Genomic DNA, 24,406 nt, shown 5'->3' on the forward strand with positions numbered 1-24,406 from the left:
GCAGTTGGAAGTCAGTTTCAGTTTTCTTATTCCCTATAAGGAACCCACCTCTCCGGTCGCCTAACACACAGATGCTGCCCAGAAAACGTGCTGGCGCACCTGAGGCGGGTTACAAAGCCGCGCCGCTCCTCCCGGCACCGAGTACCGGAGCCCAGGGAGGCGGCCTCCGAGTGTCATTTGGGGACGTCCCTTCTGCCGGGTAGTCTCAGAGGCCAAGCCCTCCTATGATCCCGGGCGCAGTCTCCCCAGGCGGGACATGCCCCCGCCTGGCGCCCCCGCCTGGCGCGACATGCCCCCGCCTGGCGCCCCCGCCTGGCGCCCCCGCCTGGCGCCCCCGCCTGGCGCCCCCGCCTGGCGCCCCCGCCTGGCGCCCCCGCCTGGCGCCCCCGCCTGGCACTGGAGGCTGCGTGCGACTGCCCACCATCGAGGCGGCGGCGGCGGCTAGAGAGGCCGGCGGGTCCCGGGCGCCGAGGCTGCAGGCCGCAGGGAACGCGCACTGGGCGGACTCCGCGCCGCCGGCTTTGTAGCCATTTTAGGAGGAATCGCTGATCGCCAGCGAGGGGTGCGGCTTCAATTTCAATAACTTTATTGGTGGCCTGATCTGCAGAACAGCCATCACATCAGTGGCCCTTGGAGGAGGGAGCGCATCGCCCGAGGTGACTGGAGTGGGGGCGCCCCTGGCAGTGAGCGCGGGGACGCGGGGGAGGTCCCGATAGCGGGTTTCCTGAGCTAGGGCCAGCGAGGGCACCGGGGTATTTGCAGGCGTTCCCGCAGGCCAGGAGGGACAGGGCTCCGGGGCTCGGCTTCCCTGGGGCGGGGAATCCCTTGCCCTGTCCCAAGGCGCAGGGGCGGGGCCGGGGGGCGCCCCTGACGCGGCGGCTGAGGTGTTCCCAGCCCGGTGTCGTTCCCCGCGGTAGGTGGTCCCCGACGAGCTGCAGCCATGGGAAACACCACCAGCGACCGGGTGTCCGGGGAGCGCCACGGCGCCAAGGCTGCACGCTCCGAGGGTGCAGGCGGCCATGCCCCGGGGAAGGAGCACAAGATCATGGTGGGGAGTACGGACGACCCCAGTGTGTTCAGCCTCCCCGACTCCAAGGTAAGCGTCCCACGCCCGCAGTTGGTGTCAGTACTGCAGCGGGTTGATTTCCGGGCTCCTCTTCCCTTTCTTGGTTCTTTTCTATCGCGCCGAACCGGGCTATGGTTTTTTGAATTAAAGGGATTTTTCGGGGACAGAGGTGTTGGATGGTAATTCCTCTTGCAGTGCCGCCTCAAAATAGGATAAAGAGGCGGAGTTCTTGCTTTCCTGGTGTTCTGACTAATCTGTTGGCCACATTTTTAGGATGGGGACAATAGACATCCCCCCATCCCCGATCCTCCGAGCACGAATGGCTCTCTTCTATAGCGTTAATGAATTTGTAGTTTGTAATCCCTGGTGGACAACTTCAGAGGGTAGGTTGCACGAGTTGCTGACCGTAGGTGGTAGTTTCTCAGCTTTGCCCTGAGGTGGCTAAATGAAATTCTTTTTCTGAAAATTTCTGTGTATCAGTATCATTTTTGCTCTTCTAGCAGCTCTATACTTGTGATCCTCTTCCCTTTTGGCACGGCTGTAAGCAGCAACTACTTGCTTATTGAATACTTTCTCCTAGTCTTGGGGATCAATTAAGGACATCATTTGGTTGACTGCTTAATTTTTGTCCCACACTTTATAGTTGTGGTGGCTGAGGCTGTGCCTCTTTTACGCCCCGCTGCTGCTCCGCAGGTGGAAGAGCCAATGATTCCACGACTTGTTTACTCCCCAGCAGTACTTCAAAATGTTGCGTGGCTAAAAAACGACAACCCACAGCTGCCCTGAAGACCTTGCTCTCAATTCCAAGGACTTTCAGGAAGAGACCAACTTATTTTCACTCTGTAAGAAAGGACAGATGGAGCTGATAGCAGCGATTACCATTCTAATGTTTCTAATCGCTTTTAGAGCTGTCAGCATGAAATACAAGTAATTCCTCCAGGTAGACTGACTGGATGAGATAGAAAAATGGAGGGCTTGAGGAGATTCGGGTGTGTTTGATGTTTCCTATCATTTCATCACTTCCCAGGGAACTGGGGCTTTAGAGAGTGAATAGAGTATTATTTGCCATATTGGTAGCACATGGAATTTGGATTCCATGATTTATTTCCTTGGATCTCAATTGATAACATCATCACAGCCTGGTGCAGAGGCTCACGCCTGTAATCCCAGCACTTTGGGAGGCCGAGGCGGTTGGATCATTTGAGGTCAGGAGTTCGAGACCAGCCTGACCAACGTGGTGAAACCCCGTCTCTACTAAAAATACAAAAAAAGTAGCCGGGCATGCTGGTGCATGCCTGTAGTCCCAGCTACTCGGGAGGCTGAGGCAGGAGAATCGCTTGAACCCGGGAGGCGGTGGTTGCAGTGAGTTGAGATCGAGCCACTGCACTCCAGCTTGGGCGACAGAGTGAGACTCTCAAAAAAAAAAAAAAAAAAAAACCAACCATAATCACAGAGAAGTGAGACTGATTAAAAGGAGCACTTATTGGGGTTTATTCTCCAATTCTCCAGTCTTATTTGGGCTATCTACAAGCCATCTGAATTTACTTCTTCAAAGCTTTCGAAAGGTGATCTGCCTCATTATATTTTTACCCTTTTCCTATGTTGACGACTCAGGATTTAAATACAGTGTATTTGTCGAACTGTGACTGCAGTAATTGGTGTCCTGATTAAAAGCCAGGTTGCTCTGTCTGAATTGGGGCCTATTTTGTATTATTCTTATCTCTCACCTCAGTCTTGGCATTTGTGAATTAAGAAAATTATTCATATAATTTTCAGATTGTCTGAAAATTAGTTCAGATAATTCCTAAGGTCTCATTTAAGTCTAAAATTTTATAGTTTTCAATGTACCCTCTTTACTTCTAACTTCAACATTTTACTTAAACATCAAACTGTAGTTCTAATTGTTGTTTTGCCTCTTTTCCTGGTAGTTTTGCTGAGTAACTTGGAGTAAACAATCTTTCTGCTAGTCAGTCGCATTCATTCCTACTACAGAAATGTCATGTCATAAGTGGAAGGGCTTTCCTCCAAAGCTAGGCATATTAATAGTTTGTAGCTTTCAAATTCTAAACTGAAAATCCTGTCATAAAAGTAACTGACAGAAACAGTGGCAGGGGGGCCTACTTTGCTTTGAATGCCTGCCTTTTTCAGTGGACGAGTTCAGTGGTTCTCAATCCTGTTTGCACATTAGAATCACCTCAGATTTCTTTAAATACTTTTTGGAAAATTTGCAACATTTTCAAAGTAGGGGGAAACAGTATAATGACATCTATATACATGCCACCCAGTTTGAACAATGATCAGATCTTCAATGAACATATAACATCTATACCCCAGTCCACTATTCCCCCACTAGTTATTTTGAAGCAAATTCCCAGATATTATATCAAGTATTATTTTATCTATAACATTTTAGGCTGTACCTCTAAAGATGAGGGTTTTTTCTTTGTTATTTTAACATAATCACGGTATATCTGGGAAGCTTTTTTTCTTTATTTTGAAATAATCACAGTGTTATCTAGAAAGCTTTTTAAAAATAGATTCCCAGATCTTACATCTGAATCTGAGGGGTTCTTCTTAGGCATATGTCAAATTCTTGTAATTCTAACGCAGCCAGTTAGGCAAGAGTGCATTGTTTTGAGAATATGTAGTTTTCTCTTAAGTCAATTCCTTATGTGAAAGTCCATTCAATTCTCTTTCTTTATTTACTTTGGATTATCCTGCTACTGATGTCTTATACTGCAGTTTTGTGGAATATCAAGAGAATATATGGAGGGGAAGCTATGTCAACCAGCTTTTCTTTTCTTTGAAAAGAAAGCCCAAATGAATAAGCTCGTCCTTTTTTTAAAAAAAACCCACATTATTCAATTTAGTAATATTTAGGCTTAATACTATACAGTCTTATTTACCAAAGTCACTTAAACCAGTCTAAAATAGGGGTCAGCAATCTTTCTGTAAAGGGCCACATAGTAAATAGTTTAGACTTTGTAGACCATACAGTCTCTGTTATAGCTACGCAATTCTGCCACTGTAGCCTGTAAGCAACTATAGACAATATAGGTAAGCAAGGCAGGTATGTTGGTTCACACCTCTAGTCTCAGCTTCTCTGGAAGCTGAGGTGGGAAGATGGCTTGAGCCCAGGAGTTCGAGGCTGCAGTGAGCTATGATCACACCACTCACTGCATTCCAGCCTGGGTGACAGAGCAAGGTCCTTTCTCAATCAATCAATCAATAAAATAATAGGTAAACAAATGGACAGAGCTGTTTTCAAATAAAACTTGATAAAAGCATCTAGCTCACTGGCTGTCTGCCAACTCTTGGTCCAAAGGATAGTAATGAAAAGAAACAGCAGTTACTGTTTTTACAATCCCACAAACCTCATTTGATAAGAGAGCTACTTTTGATAAAGGAAATCGTATTTTTGATCTCTTGCTTCTTGAGGTTCTAGAATTTTTATTCCTACTCCTGAAATAATTAGTATAAACCTGGGATAGGGGAATAAGTAAGATTTCATAGCCACTTCTCAAGTTTTAAGAAATCAGTGATCTGGTTTTTGAATTTTTAATGTTTCTTCTTTTTGTAACTTGTTAGCTGAAATAGAGTTTATGAATTACTTATGAATTTTGATATCTCTGACTTCCATTACAACTGGTAATTGAGAGCTATTCATATTTGCCTATAAAAATATATGGCTGACTTAATTATCTTTTACAGAACCATACTTTGTTTTCATTTTTTTTTCCTCTTAAGAAAGACTCAGAAGTATATCATAATTGCGAGCCTATGAGTTAAACTAGTGGTAGGGAGTTAGTTTTTTTTCTTTTTTTTTTGAAGGGAGAGTCTAAGGCTCTGAAAGGGTAAGTGATACAGGTAGACTCAAAAGTTAGGCTATGATTTAGGCAGTGCTTGAGCATAGGCCATTTGACCATTTTTGGTCTTAGATGAGTTCTTTTTCTGTAATTTGTTCAAACTCTGATTTAGTTGCTACTTTTGGGGTTTATATCCTTAGCCAAAGCCTAGCACCCTTCTCTACCCTAGGGAGGAGAGTGACCTTTTTAGAATTCTTGGGTTACAGTTTATTCTAGGGATGACCTACTCCTTCTTACAGCTCCCTGGGGACAAAGAGTTTGTATCATGGCAGCAGGATTTGGAGGACTCCATAAAGTCCACACAGCAGGCCCGGCCCACTGTTATCCGCTGGTCTGAAGGAGGCAAGGAGGTCTTCATCTCTGGGTCCTTCAACAATTGGAGCACCAAGATTCCACTGATTAAGAGGTGACAAGTGTCTTGGTTGAATCTAAGGGTCCAGGAATAGAGACCTGATTTCTTTTCTCAGAATAGAGACCCAGCTGGACTACTTTTCTCCACCTGCTAAGGACTGTCTCTAGAACATGCCCTTTTCTGCGGCCACCTAGTATATCTGTGGGATTTTTTTTTAACCTCATAGTGAGTCAGAGATGTTTTACCCCTTAGAATTTCATTGCCTCAGAGGGATTATAATAGCTTTATGGCTACATTCTTTAGGACTATGTCATACAAGTCCTGTCTATGCTTGTGGGAAGTCTTTTGTAACTGTCTGAGTCTTGTTGCTCTGACTTCTGCACTAAAGCAAAACACATTTTGAAGTTCTAGGTAGTCATGTTATTTGTTGCTTCCAAAGCAATAATGAATGATTTAACTGGTTGTCAGAATGGCCCTTTGTATGGTAGTTCATTTTCCAGAAAAGGTTCACCAAAACAGAGAAAGTACCTTGAGGCACTTCTGTATCCTAAACCTACCTATCTTATTTGCACTGGTGAGGAACTTGTTCTACCGAAGCAAAATAAGTTATACTAAGGTGAACCATTTGAGGGGATTAATGTTTTTATTATTCTTTTCCAGATATTGGTTAAGAACTAACGTTGTTGGGAGGACCTGGTAAATACATGTCCAAGATGATACAGAAAAGGAGAATGGGTTTATATGTTGTTTTTTACACCAGGGGATACAATGGCTTAGGAATCTGGGAAATTATTCATATGATACTATGATTGCCACTTGTTTTTTACATTCAGTCTTCTAAAAAGAACTTGGCCTGTTTGCCTTTCTTTTTTCTTCTGTAGCCATAATGACTTTGTTGCCATCCTGGACCTCCCTGAGGGAGAGCACCAATACAAGTTCTTTGTGGATGGACAGTGGGTTCATGATCCATCAGAGGTAAGGCCTTGATCTCCAAGGGTAACCATTGACTTAGCAGTCTCATTTTAGCTGTCATTTCTGTCAAGACTGATGGGCAGCTGCTCCCCTACACTGGAGGATTTCTCTCTTGATAAAACGTGGAGGTGCTGAGAACAATCGTGTAAATTTTAGTAAAAGAGGAAGGTTGGATGGAAGAGATGGATTTGAAAGAGAGATTCAATAATTTTTTCTATTCACTGTTTCAGCCTGTGGTTACCAGTCAGCTTGGCACAATTAACAATTTGATCCATGTCAAGAAATCTGATTTTGAGGTGTTCGATGCTTTAAAGTTAGATTCTATGGAAAGTTCTGAGACATCTTGTAGAGGTAATTTTGTATTATTTACTCTCCCTTGCTGTGTCTTTCTTGTAGTTCCTTCCTAAAAGTTGTTTATGTGTGTATATACATATATATATAGAGAGAGGAGGGGGTTATGGGGAGGAGAGAGAGAGACAGAGATATTTCTCTTGTAAACATTTAGGTCTCTTTGCGGCAAACACAAACACACACATTGTAACACAAGTCTCATGATACAATGTTTACCTTATTACATGTGATACACTCTTATTTTCCATGTTATCTTTTATAACCACTAATGGGCTACAGCCTATAGTTTGAAAAGCTGTTTCTAGTCATATTTCAAGTTTTCCACTGACCTTTGATGATATTACCCAGCAGAGGCGATACATGTGTGTAGTTTGTTCAGTATGCCCCATCTTAATCCTGCCAGTTTGAGACCTCAGTTAGTAGTTACATGATTTTATGAGGTCCAAAAAGTGTGGGAAAAAAAATGGTTAAAAAAACCAACAGCCTGGGCAATATGGCAAGACCCATCTCTACAAAAAATTTTAAAAAATTAGCCGAGTGTAATGGCACATGCCTGTGGTCCCAACAACTTGGGAGGCTGAGGCATGAGGATTGCTTGAGCCCAGGAGGTCGAGGCTGCTGTGAACCATGTTTGAGCCTCCGCACTCCTGCCTGGGCAACAGAGTGAGATATTGCCTCAAAAACAAGACAACCACCCCCCTGCCCCCCGACAATTCTGTTGTAGGTAATTGAAATTTTGTAAGTTTTTGGTTAAAAAAAAAAAGTCTTTGGTAGGAGAAAATATCTTTACACTTTTATTTCCTCTAATATTATTTGATCCAAGGCCTTCATCTTTGCTTACAATTGCTATAGTATAAGAGAATGTTTTGCTAACCACACTTGTAGTTATCATTTTGTTACTTTACAATAAGAACTATCTAAAGAATTGTGCACTGTATTCCCAGTGAGCACACTTCTCTCCTGTGAGTTCAAAGCCTGCCTCTGCTACTAACTAGTTTTGCCATCATGAACAAATCTCTCAACCTTTTTCGTTCTGAGTTTCTTCACAGTAAAACCAGGGACTTAAACTTTCAGTGATTCTCAGCTGAGGAGGCACAATACCTTAAGTGGAACATATTTGAATTTCAGGGGAGACGGGTGGCTTTGCTGTTTCTAAAAGAAATTATTGGCTGGGCACAGTGGCTCAGGCCTGTAATCCCAGCACTTTGGGAGGCCTAGGCGGGTGGATCACCCAAGGTCGGGAGCTCAAGACGAATATGGCTACTATGGTGAAGCCCTGTCCCTACTAAAAATACAAAAATTAGCCAGGCCTGGTGATACAGGCCTCTAGTCCCAGCTGCTTGGGAGGTTGAGGCGGGAGAATCACTTGAACCTGGGAGACAGAGGTTGCAGTGAGCTGAGATCGTGCCACTATACTCTAGCCTGGGCAACAAAGTGAGATTTCGTCTCAAAAAAAAAAAAAAGAAAACAGCCGGGCGTGGTGGCTCACGCCTGTAATCCCAGCACTTTGGGAGGCCGAGGCGGGTAGATCACGATGTCAGGAGATCAAGACCATCCTGGCTAACATGGTGAAACCTCATCTCTACTAAAAAATACGAAAAATTAGCCAGGTGTGGTGGCGGGCGCCTGTAGTCCCAGCTACTCGGGAGGCTGAGGCAGGAGAATGACGTGAATCCGGGAGACAGAGCTTGCAGTGAGCTGAGATCACGCCACTGCACTCCAGCCTCGGGGACAGAGCGAGACTATTATCAATAGTGTAATCATCTGTTGAGGAAAATTTTGAAAATGTTGTTTTCATCATATAAGCTCAGAAGGTTAAACTGGACATTATTTTTGACTGGTGGGACAGTAATTTAAAAGAGTTTTAAAATGCTGAATTAGATTATGAGGATACCTGTGACTAATTTTTGCATTATATAATTCTGGCAGAGTAACCAGTAAATAGATATGTATCATAATTATATAGAGAGAAGAGTTGCATACTTTTGATATTTCCCTTTCTCATAATTTCCCAATCTATTGAGGTAACGCTTATAATCCATTTTTTACTAGGAATCTACAGATAATGGATTTTAGTCTGCATTCATTTACTATCTATCCATGTATGTAACTTTAGGCAAATAACCAATTTGTATTTTTTTTTTCTGGTGAAAAGGCAATAAAAACTATTCTGTGCACTTCCCAAGGGTATTTTGTAGATCATGTGATGAAATAACAAAGCATAATACTTTGCAAAGTTTCAAGTTCCATATGTTTTAAAGATATTATTTAATATCAGAGTATTACTTCTACTTTTTTCTTTTGCCTTATATGTATTTTTTATTTTTAATTGACACATAACAGTTGTACATATTTATGAGATACAGTGTGATGTTTCAATACATTTTATATGTGTAATGATCGAGTCAGGGCAATTAGCATATTCATCATCTCAAACATTTGTCGTTTCTTCATGGTGATAACATTCAAAATCCTTTCTTCTAGCCATTTTATTTTGTTACATTATTGTTACCTATATTCACTCTACTGTGCAACAGAACACTGGAACTTAGTTCTTCCAATGAATTTGGTAGCTCACACCTGTAATCCTAGCACTTTGGGAGGCCGAAGTGGGAGGATCACTTGAGTCCAGGAGTTTGAGACCAGCCTGGGCAACATAGTGAGACCCTGTCTCTACAAAAAAATCAAAAAATTAGCTGGGCGTGGTAGCATGTGCCTTTAGTACCAACTACTCTGAAGGCTGAGGTGGGAGGATCGCTTGAGCCCAGGAGGTCAAGGCTGTAGTGAGCCGTGATCAAGCCACTGCACTCCAGACTGGGTGACACAGAGCAAGACCCTCTCTCAAAAAAGAAACAATAACATTTAAATAAAATATATTATCATAATATATTTCTCTTCATTTTTGTATATTTCCTTCTATTCTTGTCTGCATACTTTTTTCATTTTTTTGAGATGTAATTTATACATCATAAAATTAACTCTTAAATTGTACAACTCAGTAATTTTTAGTATATTCAGAGTTGCGTGATTATCACAACTATCTAATTCTAGAGCATTTTTATCACCCGCAGAATAAACCCTGTACCCATTAGCAGTCACATCCCATTCCCTCCTCCCCTCCGTCCCTGGCAACCACAAGTCTTGCTGTCTTAAGGATTTGCCTGTTCTGGACATTTCATATCAGTGGAATCCTACAATATGTGGTCTTTTGTGACTGGCTTCTTTCACTTAGCATAATGTTTTCAGGGTTCATCCATGTTGTAACCATGTATCAGTACTTCGCTCTTTTTTATGGCTGAATAAGAGCCCATTGTATGGACATACTGTTTGTTTATCCATTCATTAGTTGATAGACATCTTGATTGTTTCCACTTTTTGGCTATTATAAATAATGCTATTATGAACACTGGTGTACAAGTTTTTGTGTAGACATATGTTTTCATTTCTTTTGGGTATATACCCAGAATATAATTTCTGGCTCATGTGGTAACTTTATGTTTAACTATTTGAGGAACTGCCAAACTGTTTTCCAAAGTGGCTGGACTACTTTACATTCCCTCTAGCAGTGGGAATAGTGTGAGCGTTCCAATTTCTCCATTCCTTTGTTGACACTTGTTATTGTCTGTCTGTTTGATTTTAGCTGTCCTAGTGAGTATGAAATGGTAGCTTATTGTGGTTTTGATTTGCATTTCCCTAATGACAGTTACATACATTTTGTCCTTATTGTTGCAATCATTGTTGTATTGGTAGTCTTAGGAGTTTATAACCTTGTTGTTTGGCTGGAAAAAAGAAAAAATCTAATCTTTTCCCATTGTTTGAAAGTTACAAGGCATCTTCATATCCATTATCTAATTTGATTTCCACAAAAACATCATGAAATAGGGCAAAGATTATTTTTATTTTATAAAGAAACTGACCATTGTGGAGGGATTCTTCCAAGGTCCTGCAACTGATACATGTAGTAGCTCTTCCCTGAGCCTGGGTCTTTGAGTTTTTATATCTTTGTCTGTCTCCCAAATCATGTTGCCATGTTGAGGAGCTTCATGGTTTATGTCCAGGGGACTCAGATTTTTCCTCTGGTTACCTTACAGCTGTAGATCCCACAGGTCACCAGTTTGTGATCCAGGACTTCTACCATTTAATGTTAGTTGCCATGTAGTGATAGCTTTTTCCATGCATTCTTGCTAATTCTCCAACTCTTTCTCATATTTGTATAAATATCTTTCAGACCTTTCCAGTTCACCCCCAGGGCCTTATGGTCAAGAAATGTATGTGTTTCGATCTGAGGAAAGATTCAAATCCCCACCCATCCTTCCTCCTCATCTACTTCAAGTTATTCTTAACAAAGACACTAATATTTCTGTGAGTATCCTGAGTATTACTGGGGCATCTGGGGGTGTCTAGGACCATTTGGACCAAAGTTCAGTAATCCTAGAGGTTAGGATTATTACAGAGGTGTGTTGAGATTATAAGTCATACACATATCAATAATATTACAGATTTCCTTTTTCCAGTAGTGAGTCACAGCTTTTTCAGGTACTGATATAAAAATTCATAGTTGTCTCCTCATCCTAATAAAATCAGGATCAGAGCTATGGACTTCTGTTTGAGCACAACATAAAGGAGTAGTTATCATTTGGGGATGTACAAAAGAACTATGAAAGTTTTTTTGTATATAATTTATGTCTCTATTCAATCTACTTGATTCCTACTATGATTATTTTTGCCTTGTAACACAACTCTTCCTTGTGTGTTGTGGGCAAGATTTTTGTTTTAGCTCTCTTAAGGAAGATGAGTAGATGCTGAGGCATGAGATTTCTGCCCTGGACTGATAATTTTTCTAATTTTCTGTAATAGGATTGTATTTTTGATACATACTGGAGTGGGTGCATTATTGAAAAGAGATAGTGCATTCTAGTTTAAATTTCTCAAAGAGCTCTGAGGAAGAGTAAGCTGTTTGGTTTGTCTGTGCATTAATTTCATTTAGTAATTTTTTTATCTTTCTCTTAGTGTGACCCAGCCTTACTCCCTGAGCCCAACCATGTTATGCTGAACCATCTCTATGCATTGTCCATTAAGGTAAGTGGTGGCCCTGGCTCTTCACAGAGCTCCCTGGAATGAGAGGTCAAGGGTAACATACGTTCTCAGTGGTTACTTTCTCTGCTACTTCATTGAAGGTGAAGCTGGCAGTAATGATCAAATTATAGAGGAACTCTCTTTTTTTTAACTACTAGGTTGTTTGTTTTAAAATCTTAGTCTCTGTGTTCTGGCTGGCTGAACTGCCCTCTGATAGGACTTTTTTGCTGCCCAGTTATTTTTTGGGTGACTAGAATCTTTACACCAGCTGTTTACTTAAGTTTGTGTTCATAGCATAGGATTTCTTCTGCAGAAAAAGCAGGTTTAGCTTCCAGTTCAAAGAATACTTGAATGTGATACTAAGGCTTTCACTTTTTTGAAGGTGGAATTGAGCTACTTTCAGGTGACTCATTCATATATACTCAGGTGCTTGCATCTCTCCTATACACTAGTTAAAGGAGAGATGTGACCAGATTTGCCCTGTCCCTTCAACTCTAGAGTCCTCCTTGGTTTTTCTGCTGCTTTAGAGACTGGGTTGGAAATAGCCATTCTGTTCTGTCTTTGTGGTTTGGCTATTGGAATAAAGTTATATAGCTCTGTGGTTATCAAACCAGGCTGATTATCATCAGAGTCTCCTGGGGAAGATTGTAAAAATACAGATTCAGCAGCTCCATTCCTAGAGATTCTGAATAAGTGCATCTAGGATGGGCCCTATAATTTTTTTAAGCTGCTTTTACTTGGATATATAGCTGGATTCGGGAAATCACTGATATAGCTAACAAGCTGTGTGGTACAATACAACACTTAAAAATATATTATTGAATTTAATTTTTATAATAACCTTGTAAGTATTATTTTTAACCCCTGTTTTATAGATAAAGAAACTAAGGCTCAGAGAAGGTCAAATTGCCAGTAAGTACCAGAGACAGGACTGCTGAGGTCCAGTCCTCCTATGCTGACTTCATATTCTTTCCTATAGTATCATTATGCCAGGTCTTTCCAAGTAGGTTTTTCTCAGGTATTCCTCATTTCCACAAAACCTGTGGAAGTGTAAAAGTGAAATTTTTACCTGCCTTGCTTCTGTCGTATTTAGGCTTTGTGTCAACATGACTCTGGAGTGTTAACCCGAGAAGCATTCATGGTGGATAATACAGTACGGGGGAAGGTAGAAGGATACACTTGTTCTTAATCGGATTTGCTTGGGTTCTTTGGGATCTGATGGATTTTGCCTCCTGTAACTGCTCCTTGGGTGTCATTTAATTTGCCTAGGCTTGCCATCTCCTCCTGTGGTACATCTGTAGTCCGCAACACAGCCTGGGAAATGGTACCTCTTGCTCTCTCCTTACTGGTTCTGACCCAGGTGAAGGTGTTGATTATTGTGGCTTAGCTTGGTTCTGACCCATTCCTGATTCTCTCAGATTGTTTAGGCGGTTTGGAATTGATCCATTGGATTGGGTGTCTTTCTGAAGAGGATTTTGACGTCTACTTTGTTCAAGGATAGAGAGGGATTCCTAGGTTCCCTCTAAATCAGAGAGATCTTTTTGAAGTCATCCCTGGTATTAAATGGAAATTAGACCTGCTTTGGGACTTGGAAATAGTTTTTCAGAAGGATTGTTTTTTTTCCTCATTGTCTTTAAGACTTTCTTCTAGAAATGGATGCCAGAATATTTTGTTCTTTTTTTTTTTTCCTTGCTAGTTTTAGACCCAACATTAGAATTTAAAGTAGGGAAGGGAGCAAGGTAGGAGACTATTATTTCTTCAGCACTTTTATGTGTCAGAAACTGTGTCAGATATTCTCATGTAATCATCAGAGCCACCTTAATGGTAGGTGTTATCTTTTGTAATGATGAGATAAAAAGACTTGGACACACTAAGTAGATTACCCAAGGCCACAAGTAGAATGATGATAGGAGTCAGAATTGGAACTAAAACTTATCTGACCTCCTTCTCTTATATCAAGCTATCTCTGTTAAAAGTGAGTGATTGTGAAGGACTGATGACTGGGAAGAGCTACCTACTGTCTGAACTAATGAAGTAGCTGCATATGTTTCTTTTCCTTGCAGGACAGTGTGATGGTCCTTAGCGCAACCCATCGCTACAAGAAGAAGTATGTTACTACTCTGCTATACAAGCCCATTTGAAGGGATCCCTTCTTGCCTCTAAGGATTCAGGAGAAGCATCTCCCTTGCCTTTCTGGACTGAACCAGTCTTACCTGAGACTGGAAGGCTGATTTGCTTTGAGGCTGATATGTGTGTTTCAGAGCCTCTGAGTAGGATGCTCTGCTTTTGCATTTGATTGCAGATGAGAGCTTTATGAGTTCACGGAATTTATTTTAAGAAAAAAATATATACATATGAGAAGAAGGTAAATGGAAGCCTCCTAGCCCCAGCTAGAAGTATTGTTTCTGCCTGTGGGTTTTCACCAAGACCTGTTTGGGGGCACTGCAGGAATAACTATATAGGAAGATTTTTTCCTAAAATGAAAGAACAGCAAACTCTTAGGATCCTTGTTGGGTGGAGATTCTATCACTGCTACCTTGGCTGTCCGAGGAATGGGCTTGTGCTAGACCGCTGCCCTACTTACAGCTGCCTCATTGCAAGGGCAGCTTTTCTTGCATGGGTTCTCTATATTCCCAGAGTATGTGGCACAATCTGTGTTGTTTATATGATACCAGATGCCCCACAAGAACCCTTTTTCCTCTCATTTCACATTCTTCCTTTAATAGCCTCCTTCAGATCCCATACCTGACCCCTCTCTAACACAAAACTCATTGGGTAAGTGACTTTGAAAAGTTTTGTGGCACCTGACCTACCCCAGACACTACGGCTATCAGAAGGTCTCCTTTTTAGCCCAGCACAGGCCCAGGCCACTTTGTCGTGTTTGTTTTAACTTCTAAAGAAAATATGTCTCAGCATTATAAGAAAGGCAGAATGCAGAACATCTACATTTTTGTTTTAGTTTGGTGCCAAGGCTCAGGCTGTATTGGCAAATTCCCGAAAGTTTTCCCACTTTGCCTGGCCCTGCTTCTGTCTTTTCTTTGTCAGCAAACAGTTCTGAAGGCAGGAGTAGAACCTGGGAGTATTTTCATGTCTTTCATCCTTGAAAGATTTTTATGTGCCTGCATTTTTTTTTTTTAATTAAAAAATGCCTTTTCATTGGTCTTAAGAGACTGCATTGGAGAATTTCAGGCTTTTGATAAATGCTTCTTCAAAAAGATCTTCTTCTTTAGTCTAGCCTTCCACATTCTTAGATTAATATGGCCAACCCTGTACACATCACTATACTAAACACTGCTCTAGATAAACTGCTCAAGTTCATTTAACTCATTTGATGCACCTAAAGGGGTCCCTCATTTTAAAGATTTGTTAGGCCAAGAAGCAAGAAAGTATTCCTAGTATTCCCAACCATGAAAAGTATCGTTCTTTGCACCAAGTGTTAACAAAATCATTTTGTTCTCCTGCCTCTTCTTTTTAAAGGTGTTTGATGATTAAGTGGGGTCACTGAATTCCATTTGTGGACTGAAAAGTATTCAATCCACTTTTGGGGTTCAGAGATAAAACATTTTTTCCCAAGTAGCTGGGGCTCTTCCATTTTACAGATAAGTCAAATAATCAACACTAAAGGAGGCTAAACTATTGATGAATGAGAGACTCCCTGACTGCTCAGATGAGCCTAGCCACACTGAAAGGGCACCTACAGGTCAGTTTAGCTACCTCCTGTCTTTCCCATGCAAAGCTGATAACACAGTTGTCTTTGGACTTGTAGACCTCTTGGATTCCAGGTGTGATGGAGTAAAGTGTGGGATTGTTGTTTTGCTGGGATGCAAATAACTAAATGCTTTGGTGGTTAATTGCTAAGAGTAAATACTACTTTAGCTATCCAAGGCCACCTTCTGCAGCAAAAGGCTTTTGTGGAGAACCTTTTATGTTCCCAACCAGTTTTTGAATGGTGTGCCATTTAAAAATCAAGGCCAGATCCTATTATAACCAACTCTCAGGATTTACAGTCTTCAGTTGTACTAGAATTTTGTTTTTATCCAACACCCATTAAATAAGTGGGCCACTTAGGAAGATTCAAAATCTTGGTTATTACATGAAGTTTGTTATATTCATATTTCTTGTCAACAGTATTGAAATGTAATATCTATGTGTTCATGTATGAAAATTTTTACTCCACACAGGTGTTTCAGTAGAGTGGGGCAGGAAAAGAGATCTCTTCAGTTTCTCTCAGGCCTGAGGCTTTTGTGAAATGTGTCAGCCCCCAGTGACAGTAGGTTTTGATGCTAGTGATCTTCAGATCTTTCTCTCTGGAAAAGTGCAGAGAGTGTCAGTTTCCCAAATTCTGAGGCAACTCTCAGCCCAGATGTGAAATGGGAGCCTACCAGCTGGTATAGAAGGGAATGGGTAGGAAGCACTGGGTGCTGACTCATTCAGCACTGTCCCTTTTCTATACTGCTGATACATCCCATGGTTCTGAGAAGCCTTATCTCAGTCTATTTGGAAGAGAGGGAGGAAGGGAAGGAAGTAACCCAAAGTACTACTCATTTATCCTTGTATATTGATTAGTTAAAGGGATAATTAATTTTATGCTGAGGAGAGTTTGACAGATTTTGAAAATGAGTAAAGGCAAAAAAAATTTTTTAGCCTTTATTTTGCCTTTGGGAATTTTACAGAGTCAAAGTAGGCAGAATAAGAAAATAGCTCTTCAGGAGGGCTGACCCTTAAAGAACTTCAACATAGTTTTGGAATTGTGGGGAAGAGAAGAGTGACTGAGCTGAGAAATAATAATAGGAGAATAAAGGCTTGAGTAACTTAGAACTGAAAATGTTCTCTTTTAAAAAGAAATTAAATCAGATACCACATGGTGGTGTCCTTGGATCTCACTGTACAGAATTAGCAGTGTATAACCATCTTCCCTTTGCACCTTGTTCCAATTCTCTCCTCTTTCCTTTCCATTCTGCTTTGAGCTCATGTGTCAGGCAGACTTTACCAGAGTGTCAGACATTACCTAAAACACATACGTTAGCCATGCTGCTGGTATGGAGAAATTCCACACCATGATTATTAGCCTCCTTTAAGCTGAATGGGATTTAACCATTCTAGGCAACACCCCTGAAGGGCATACCTAACCTCAATAGTGTTGCCTTTTTAAACGTATGTTTGTATGGTAGAGAAACTTTGTAAAAGGAGAAACTTTGTGAAAGAAGAATCCAAGAGAAGTTTGTGAGGATCCTACAAACCCAGGCCCACTCACTTTGCTCCAATTCTTTCTAGTATCTTGTAGATCTAATGGGTCTGGGATAAAAACTTTGAAAAGTGTCAGTATTCCATGTATGCTGCTGAAATGAAGTTAAGTTTGGAAAGAAGTGATACCTCTAGACTGGGTTTATATTAATCTGGGATATAAATGAAGAAGACATACTAATAGAACTCCCTGCTTTTAATTGGGGAAATAGGGCTTTAATAATTTTGACCTCAACTAAAAATGATATGCAATAGTCTATGTTTGTGTGTGTTTGAAATATATTCTGTTCTCAGAGATTTCTACATTCTCACGTTCTAGTGATTTGGGGCATGGGCTTAATAGCAGATGTACAGTGTATTCCTGCATTATTCTGATTCACCCTTAAAGCCCAGTTCTTGCTGTCTTCTACCAGGGGCTGCTGACTCCAATTACCCATGGAATGCAGGACCTGGGAGGGGTAGCAATTAGGGTCTTTCAAAACTCTTTGGATCTAAGCATTTGTCTCTCCTTAAGTGCCAGTCACAATTGGATATGGAAGGACTGTGATTTCTGCAATGAACCCAAACTTTTAGAGTAAAAAGCCAAATTTAAATTATAAGAAAGAAGGGAAAAAAGAGAAAAACTCAAGTCTATTACTTGTAGAGTCCAATTCTTAGCAATGGAATCCCTCTAGGATTCTAGTTTGGGCTTTGTCTGGATTTGCTTTTCTCAATTGTGCTTTGAAGTGAATAAGCTTTGTTACAAATTAATTTTTTATTAGTTCCAATATTAGTTGGAGTTAACTTGAATTGATTGTATGTAGCACAGCACTTTTGCAGTAAGATTGGTGTGAAATACTAAACACTATGGATTTTGTAGGTGTTAGGTTAAATGGTCAAGGGATACCTACATTAAGTAATATATTAGATATTGATGATCTTACTTCTTTTCTGTTCCCCTCTACAAAACACTTACCTAACCCAGCTTGTGGTTTTAGGACAGCCAAAGCTCACTGTTGTTGGTTACTCCTAATCACTACATGGGTCTCATATATGAGACTTGTTTGAATTTTGGTAAATTGGAGCATGTTGGTTGGTATTACACGGCAGCATTTCGAATGAGTGCAGCTCTGTGTCTGTCAGAAAGGAGAGATAAGACTACTTTGAAGGGAATTAAATATGTGAGTCCTCTTTTTAATGGTGCTTTTTGTAACCTTTAATGCTGAGGTACAGAGCTGCTTTTCAGTATTTCATAAAGGAGTGGCAGACAAGAGTGGATTTTAAAGCTGTTCTTCAAACGTAATTTGTCACTGGACTCTGACACACCTGGAAATTATATGATGTGATACATACAGAAATGTGGGTTTTTTCCATAAAACTGTTTAATAAAAGTATTATACAGCAATAATATTTGAGTTATTGATTGATGACTGATTATATTATCAAGGTCTGTTTGCCTTGGTGTCTCAGGGCTTAAAGAATGTAAACTGCAAGACAACACATTTGAAAGAAGTCGTGGGGTAGGGGACACAAATGATGTCCTTCTACTTTTTCTCTTCTTTTTGTTTCAGGCTATGCCAACATTATAGGAATGCAGACTTCATGATTTGATTTTCAGCATTTTCTCTGCTGGCTGCACATTTAGCTATCATCCTATACTGGATTAGCTGAGCTCTTAGACCAATGATTCTCATCCCTGGCTGCACATTCATAACACCTATGGAGACTCTATAAACATTGGTAGTCAATCCATTTCCACCCTAGTTAAATGGAAATCTCTGGTATGGGGTCCAGGCATCTGTATTTTTAAGTTCCCCCAGATAATGCTAATAGACATCCGGGATTGAGGACCGCTATCCTGGACCCTTCCTACTTCTCTTTCTGTGTCAGATTATATGCTTTATTATATATGAAAACATTATATACTTTATTCTGACAGCAGATCATTCACCTGAGATGGCCTTGTTCAGGGACGTAATTAAAATATAATTTCTGTTTTCCATTCCATCATTTCACAAGGTTTCTACATAGCTGGCCTCTGGACTTTTTTTCCTAAAACAACCAAGCTGTTGTATTTTTGGTGCTCTAAAGAGTCAACTGAGTTGAACTAAGGAAGAAAAGAGACTGACAATGTGGAGTGTGAGAAGAATAGGGGAGTTACTGAGGGAGTGGAAATGCAAGACAGCAGGACATGAAAGAGAGCCCTGTGACAGTAGAAATCAACTAGAACAGTTCACCTCAAACCTCAACAGCAAGTCCAGAGATTGCCTCTAGGCTAGAGGTAAAAAGTGGGATATGGTATGAACTCAACCTCTGGAAGAATGGTCTCCTAAACATCATGTACCCCAGTCACTGAAAACAAAATGGCACCAGAATTTCATCAGGGCCCAAACTTGCACTGATGTGCTTTCGAAAGCATTTATTTCTGGCTCGTTTGGCTTCGAGTCTTGTAGTATCCCTTCCAAAGACCCCTTCTCCCCTGTCTTGACAATTAACCATGACACAGGTGATTTGGGTACATCATGAGTCTCTTCCTCTCCCTACTCCTCTGTCCTCTGTGGTCACTGTTCATCCAGAATCACATATGCAGGTCTGGAGTACCACGTCCCTTTCTGTAACCCATTTCTTGGCTCCAGGGCACGTACATTGACTGAAGATGAACCACTCTGTTCTCTCCTGGCAGTTAGCATTCTCTCAGCACTTAGCTGTGTTCTGAAGGAGGCTCCTGTCTCTCAAGAACTTCCTAAGTAGAAAGGCAAAGTTCTGTGTCAGAAGTTAGAAGGTTTAAGGTCTGTATGCCGGGTGATATTTTAAACACAAAGTAGGGTTTCACAGACTTCTCAACGACTCCTGAGCTAATTTCCACTTACTACATCTTCCAAAGCCCTCTTGCTAGTGACAACTTATGATGAGAACATTAGGTAAGGATATCGAACACCTGAAGGAGTCATGGAGATTACTACAGACCTGTATACCTGGATGGGGTTGAGGGGTGGACTCTGACTTCAGACCAGCTGATACTCAAAACTATAACCTACAACTCTAACTTATTTTTTGGGGGGGTGAGGGAATCTGTTATTGATTACCATAGTTGTGGATCACAATTACAAGTTAGATATAGGGATTGGGTAGTGGAATGGGTGTTGGACTCAACAGGATCTTGGAAAATATTTCTGGGGGTTAGAGGATAGGCTGAGAATATTACAGATGTTTGGAAACATTTGTGCCAACCTGAAGATGGTGTTTCTTTTTCTCTCCCAATTAGCACAGCTGTGTTCTGTTGGTCATCTGGTAGAGTGATCAATCTAGAGTTAGAATACCTAGGGATGACATAAAGGAATATGACAGTCCAGAAATCTACCAGATGAAGAGCCAGTCTGAGCTCAGAGGGGATTTTGAGCCAAGGCATGGCATTTTATTTTTAGATGGAGCTGAACATTGTGATAGTAACCAGCACTAGATGAACTAAAGTTCAGGAGGAAAAGCGGAACTATCCAAGGTGAACTGAGATTACTAGCCATTTTATCCCCTGGGCCCATTTGCTTACTCTGCACATGGAGTAAGGACTGACCTTTGCCCAGACACAGGATGTTTGATGGGGTCAAATGACATTAAATACCAAGCACTGAATCCCTAAAATATAGGAAACAAATGAGGTGAGCCCTTTAGTTGCCCAGCTTACTACCCTGAGAGTGTTTCTGGATTATAACTGGAAAACTGAGTTTCCAGCCTGGTGAACTGCCTGAACTGAGAACGTAAGTACAGAAATCAGAATCTGAGTTTTGCATCAGTAGTGGAGAACAATTAGCCCAAGACTGAATGCTTATGGTAGGCAGAACCGTGGCCATCCAAAGATGTCTACATAGTAATTCCCAGAATCTATGATTATGTTAGGTTACGTGCTGAAGGGAAACTAAGATTGCAGATGGAATCAAGTTTGCTAATCAGCTGACCTTGAGATGGAAATATTACCCTGGATTATTTAGTTAGGCTCAATCTAATAAGTGCAAGAGGGAAGTCAGAGTGATAGGACATGAAAAGAACTTGACTTGCTGTTGCTGGCTTTTGAAGATGAAAAAAGAGAACTATAAACCCAGGAATGTGGTAACCTTAGGAGCAAGGAAATGGATTCTGTCTCAGAGCCTCCAGGAAGAAACACAATGGCTTTATTTTAGTTCAGTAGTCTTTTTTTTTTAAATTTTATTATTATCATACTTTAAGTTTTAGGGTACATGTGCACAACGTGCAGGTTTGTTACATATGTATACACGTGCCATGTTGGTGTGCTGCACCCATTAACTCGTCATTTAGCATTAGGTATATCTCCTAATGCTATCCCTCCCCCCTACCCCCACCCCACAACAGTCCCCGGTGTGTGATGTTCCCCTTCCTGTGTCCATGTGTTCTCATTGTTCAATTCCCACCTATGAGTGAGAACATGCGGTGTTTGGTTTTTTGTCCTTGTGTTACTGACCCATTTGGATGTGGAAATACAGAAGTGTAAGACAATAAATTTGTGTTGTTTTAAGTCACTAAGTTTGTTGAAATTTGTCAACAGCAGTGATAGGAAATGAATACAACACGTCTATGGTCTGATCTAATATCTTAAATGCAAGAGCCATAGGATCAAGTTGTTTCCAAGTAACTTACCTGCATCCTAGAACAAAGCTCAAGAATATTTATAGGAAAACAAAAATATTCAGCACCAAACAAGAAAAAATTTACCATATCCGACATCAGAAAAAAACTAAGGCACTCAAAAAAATAGAAAAATCAAACCGTTACGAGAAAAAAAAAATCCATCAATTGAAATTGACTCAGAACTGATACATGAGGATAGAAATAGCAGACAGTTGAAACAATAATAAGTTTATAAGTTCAAAAGCTGGAGAAAAAAGCAAACATGTTTATATATATATAAATATGTAAGTGTGTTTTATCACATGTCTGAAAGACCCAAATTGAACTTTATAGATTAAAACTACAAATCATGAGAAGAAAAATAAACTGGATAGGATGAACATTAGATTAGACATTGCAAAGAAAGATTATACTTGAAAGATGTAAGAATAGAAACTACACAAAATAAAACTGAAAAAAGGCTTAAAAATGAACAACACATCAGTGAATTGTGGAAAAACTTCAAGTGGCATAATAATTGGTACTATGTGTGTCCCCTCCAAAATTCATGGTGAAACTTAATCTCCGTTGTGGTGGTATTAATTGGGGACTTTTAGGAAGAGATTAGGTCTTGAGGGGTCCTCCCATGTGAATGGGATTAAGGTATTTATGAAAGAGGCTTCACACAGAGTTTTGGCCCTTTTTGCCCTCTGCCTTCTACCATGTAAGAACACAGCAACAAGCCACCATCTTGAAAGTGAAGAGCCACTCTCACTAGACACCAGTGCCGGTGCCTTGATCTAGGGCTTCCCAGCCTCCAGAACTGCACAAAATAAATTTCTATTATTTCAAAATTGCATAGTCTGTGATATTATAGAAGCAGAAATGGACCAAGACAATTGGAATACCCAAAAGAGGTAGGAGAGGAATAGAACAAATATTAGTAGAAATAGTGACCCAAATTTCCCCAAATTTGATGGAACCTATAAAGCCACAGATCTAAGTAGCTCAATTAACCCCAAGCACAAGAAATAAGAAAATAAAACAACTAAATGAAGGCAAATCATAATAAAATCTCTCAAAACCTGTTAGAAGATTGTAAAAGCAGCCAGAGGAGAAACAGCTAGTTATGTAAAAAGGAGGAAAAATAACGGTGATAGCAGATTTATCATCAAAACAACTATAAGCTAGAACACAGTGGAGCAACATCCTTTAAGTACTGAAAGAAAAAAAAACCCTGAAACCTAGAATTATTTACCCAATGAAAATATGTTTCAAAAAGTGAAGGTGAAATAAGAACTTACATTAAAAAGCTGAGGCCAGGCATGATGGCTCATGCCTGTAATCCCAGCACTTTGGGAAGTTGAGGGAGGGAGATTGCTTGAGGCCAGGACTTTGAGACCAGCCTGGGCAATATAGCAAGACCCCATCTCTAAAAAAAAAATTAGTCAGCTGTGGTGGTACGCGCCTGTGTTCCTAGCTACTCGGGAGGCTGGGGCAAGGGCATTGCTGTTGCTTGAGCTCAGGAGTTGGAGGTTGCAGTGAGCAATGATGCAGTGCACTGCAGCCTGGTGACAGAGTGAGACCTTGTTTCTAACAAAAACGAAAAGGCTGGCAGAGTGACTTTCATTTCTGGGAAGATGGAATAGGCATGCTTTTCCCTATTCCTACCAGTAAGTAGAACTAAAACCCTGGACATTTTCTATACAATAAACATAAGGAGACTCTGAAAGACGAAGATAAAAGGGCAGAAACTTCAGGCTCCAAAAAATGGCACAGTGAGTTGTCTGCTCTCTTTAGCCCATATGGACCAGGAAAGGGGCAGCCTAACAAGGGTCCACTTTCATTCTTTTGCATGTAGATATCCAGCTTCCCCAGAACCATTTGTTGAAAAAACTGTCTTTTCCCCACTGAATGGTCTTGGCACCCTTGTCAGAAATCATTTGATCATATATACAGGATTTATTTCTGGGCTTTTTATTCTATTCCATTGATCTATATGTCTTTGTGTTAGTACCACACTGTTTTGATTACTTGAGCTTTGTATTAAATTTTGAAGTCAGGAAATATGAGTCTTCCAACTTTGTTCTTTTTAAAAAATTTTTGTAGAGACAAGTTTTTGCTATGTTGCTCAGACTGGTCTTGAACTCTTGATCTCAAGCAGTCCTCCTGCCTCAGCCTTCCAAAGTGCTGGGATTACAGACATGAGCCACCACACCCAGCTTGTTCTTTTTCAATATTGTTTTGTCTATTCAGGGCCCCTTAAGATTCCTTATGAATGTAAGATGGATTTTTCTATTTTTGCAAAAAAAAGTTGTTGGAATTTTGATAGAGGTTGCATTGAATCTGTATATCACTTTGGGTAGTATTGATATCTTAGCAATATTAAGTCTTCCAATCCATGAATATGGAACGTCTTTCCACTTTTTCATGAGTTCTTTAATATTTTTCTGCAATATTTTATAGTTTTCATTGTACAAGTCTTTCACTTCCTTGGCTAATTCCTATGTATATTTTTTGATGCTGTTGTAAATAAAATTATTTTCTTAATTTTCTCCTTTGATTGATAATTGTTAGGGTATAGAAACATAAATTATTTTTGTGTGCTATTTTGTGTCCTGCTACTTTGCTAAAGTCATTTATTAGTTCTAATAGTTTTTTGTGAAATCTTTAGTGTTTTTCTACATTTCAGATTATGTCACCTATGAACAGAAGTAATTTTACTTCTTTCTTTCCAATTTGAATTCCTTTTAGCTCCCTATATTCTTATCCCAGTAATCCTCTGGGAGATTCTCTACACTCTCTAAGGTTGTAGCGAAGACTCTTCCTTAGAGAAGATCCTGCCTTATGCCATCCTTTCTTCTCTGAGACATCTTCCCG

At 40.5% G+C, this 24,406-nt stretch overlaps 2 protein-coding genes across 6 annotated transcripts in view; both read left to right on the forward strand.

The window, feature by feature from the left end:
* LOC129015142 (neuroblastoma breakpoint family member 11-like) overlaps positions 1-24,406 on the forward strand; it is a 2,260,169-nt gene that overhangs the window by 1,159,452 nt on the left and 1,076,311 nt on the right.
* Positions 424-18,314, forward strand: PRKAB2 (protein kinase AMP-activated non-catalytic subunit beta 2). Of its 5 annotated transcripts, XM_054474255.2 has the most exons (9): positions 425-656; positions 918-1,096; positions 5,172-5,338; positions 6,166-6,259; positions 6,487-6,607; positions 10,836-10,969; positions 11,618-11,686; positions 12,559-12,595; positions 13,747-18,314. In XM_054474255.2, the coding sequence occupies exons 2-9, from the start codon at positions 941-943 to the stop codon at positions 13,764-13,766; spliced, it is 798 nt and encodes a 265-aa protein (XP_054330230.1). In that variant the 5' UTR covers positions 425-656; positions 918-940; the 3' UTR covers positions 13,767-18,314. The 5 variants fall into 5 exon arrangements, with proteins under 5 accessions (XP_063520261.1, XP_063520251.1, XP_054330230.1 ...); XM_063664191.1 differs by having other exon boundaries at positions 424-1,096; XM_063664181.1 differs by having other exon boundaries at positions 424-656; positions 12,559-18,314.

The sequence above is a fragment of the Pongo pygmaeus genome, chromosome 1 (assembly GCF_028885625.2).
Source record: "Pongo pygmaeus isolate AG05252 chromosome 1, NHGRI_mPonPyg2-v2.0_pri, whole genome shotgun sequence".
Lineage (NCBI taxonomy): Eukaryota > Metazoa > Chordata > Mammalia > Primates > Hominidae > Pongo > Pongo pygmaeus.